General features: G+C 48.3%; 1 protein-coding gene across 1 annotated transcript in view; it reads left to right on the forward strand.

Annotated features, from left to right (window-relative positions):
• Positions 1-2,174, forward strand: part of Ndc80 (NDC80, kinetochore complex component) — a 41,376-nt gene that overhangs the window by 22,012 nt on the left and 17,190 nt on the right. The window contains exon 12 of the mRNA XM_004635791.2: positions 96-301. Within this exon, the coding sequence (XP_004635848.1) occupies positions 96-301 (206 nt within the window). The remainder of the gene's footprint in view (positions 1-95; positions 302-2,174) is intronic.

Consider the following 2,174-nt stretch of genomic DNA (forward strand, 5'->3'; position numbering starts at 1 on the left):
TCAAAAATATCAGTCGTACATGAGCAATTTGGAGTCTCATTCAGCTATTCTTGACCAGAAACTGAGTGGTCTCGATGAAGAAATTTCTAGAGTAGAAATAGAATGTGAAACCATAAAGCAGGAGAATACTCGGCTACAGAATATTGTTGATAACCAGAAATACTCAGTTGCTGACATTGAGAGAATAAATCATGAAAAAAATGACTTGCAACAAACCATCAATAAATTAACCAAGGATCTGGAGGCTGAACAGCAGCAGCTGTGGAATGAGGAGCTGAAGTACGCCAGAGCCAAGGAGGCGGTAAGTCGGCGCTCCCAGGGACCTCGTGGGCGCTGGCCTGCACCGAGTCCCCGTCAGGAAGTCAGCCAGAGTAACCAGCGAAAGAAGTAGTGTGTTTTAGCACCGACATGAACTGTGACTAAGACACACTCGTCCCTTGTGTTAATGTCCCACAGTCAAATTGAGACTGTTTTTAACAGTAGACCAAGAAGGAAGTCTCTAAGCCATGACATGAGTTCCATCATTCCCATCCCATTTACTCTGTAGAAGAGGAATGGCTCTGTCTCCACATACCTATCACGTCCCAAACATTTATGTAACACTCTTATGTGCCACTCCCTATGCCACCCAGCATAAGAAAAACAGCCAGTCATCATGGTATAATCCTGTAATCCCAGCTGCTCAGATGGGGGAGGGACGCCCGTGGGTTAGGAATAAAATACAGCATTTCAGGGTAGGTATGCCTTTCTGTAGCCAGGGCTTTTAAAAGTATAGATTACAGTCTCATACTCTGCCTCTGGAGTCCCCTGTGGGATGGGGGCAGTATATTTATTTCTCACAGCTGGTGGCTCGTCTGGGATATTCCATGCCTGCATAGATGGGGTCCTGGTGGACAGGGGACATTGCGCCACATTTTGGGATAGCCCTCTCTGCCTAGATATTCCATGAACACCTCTTGGGAGATAAAAGAGACAAACCACAGCAATCATGTAATCTCATATACAGGACAAACTAGGAACATGAGGTCCTGCCTTGTTGGTTGGGTGTGGTCTTCAGAAGAGATTCAGAGCATAAGACTGAGATGGGTCCCAGACAAGCAATTCTTGGGGTGTGAGAAAAGCCTCTGGTAAAGGGGCATTGAGCTCAGCTCTCAGGGAGCGTGTGGGGAAGATGCATTAGGGAGGGCTGAGTACCTCAGGGTGGGAAACCTCCATGAGGGAGCTGGATGCACAGTGGGACCCAGGAGCATGGGCCTGCCTCTTGAGAGGGGGAAACAGCCTAAGCCTAAGAAACCAGGGAAAAGAACCCTGGACGTCCTCCCTCATGATCTGCTGAGGGAAAATGCTTTTGGACTGGGAAACAAATTTTGTCTGACTCCTCCCCTAAAGAGACTAGACTCCAGAAGCAGCAAAAGCAAGGCTTCCATCTGTAGTCTTGCAGCTGTCCTACAAAGTCACCTGTCAGGTGCTTCTGACCACTGAGATGGCCGTGAGGTCCACTGTACTTGGACCAAGAGACCCATAGAAAACTGCTGGGAGGTATCGGATCACCTGAGAAACCAGGAAAGCTGATGCTCAGGGGAAAGCAGGAGGTGGCCCCCTCTGGGAGCTGATGTGGCTGAGGTATGGAGCACTAGACTTGGGGGGTGTGAGGGGCCAGGTGTGCAAAGGACTGTGGGCCACCCTGTGGGGCTAAGTAATGTGGCTCAAGTCTCAGCCCTCCAGCTTCAAGATTAGATGGCTGCTGAGTGCTGTCTTACAAAACTTTAAAGTGTTACAGAGTCAGCCGTCGCAGGTGAAGAAAATACCTTTCTGTGTCCCTCCTTGTGCCAGCTGAATTGATGTCTGGTGGACACCTAATATCAGGTGATAACAGACGACAGCTGGAGGCAGCTGAGATACCTTAGAACTTAGTTTGTGTCTGCAGGCTCCCCTGCAGCGGACTGCTAGTGGCACCTCAGCATGTGAATGTCCATATGGTTGAATCCAGCTTCCTTCTCCCTAAGGTTAGCCCAGCTAATTCTGTGGCTCCCAAGACAATGATCCTAAAAAGGTAAAGATAGTAACAATGAAGGACTTGGGATAGTCTTCAGGGATTAAGACAGGATATAAAGTGGTAAATCCCTGGGTCGAATGGGTAAAGATTTCAGCGTAAGGTGTTTTTTTTGTTTTTG

The sequence above is a fragment of the Octodon degus genome, unplaced genomic scaffold, assembly GCF_000260255.1.
Source record: "Octodon degus isolate 3935 unplaced genomic scaffold, OctDeg1.0 scaffold00075, whole genome shotgun sequence".
Lineage (NCBI taxonomy): Eukaryota > Metazoa > Chordata > Mammalia > Rodentia > Octodontidae > Octodon > Octodon degus.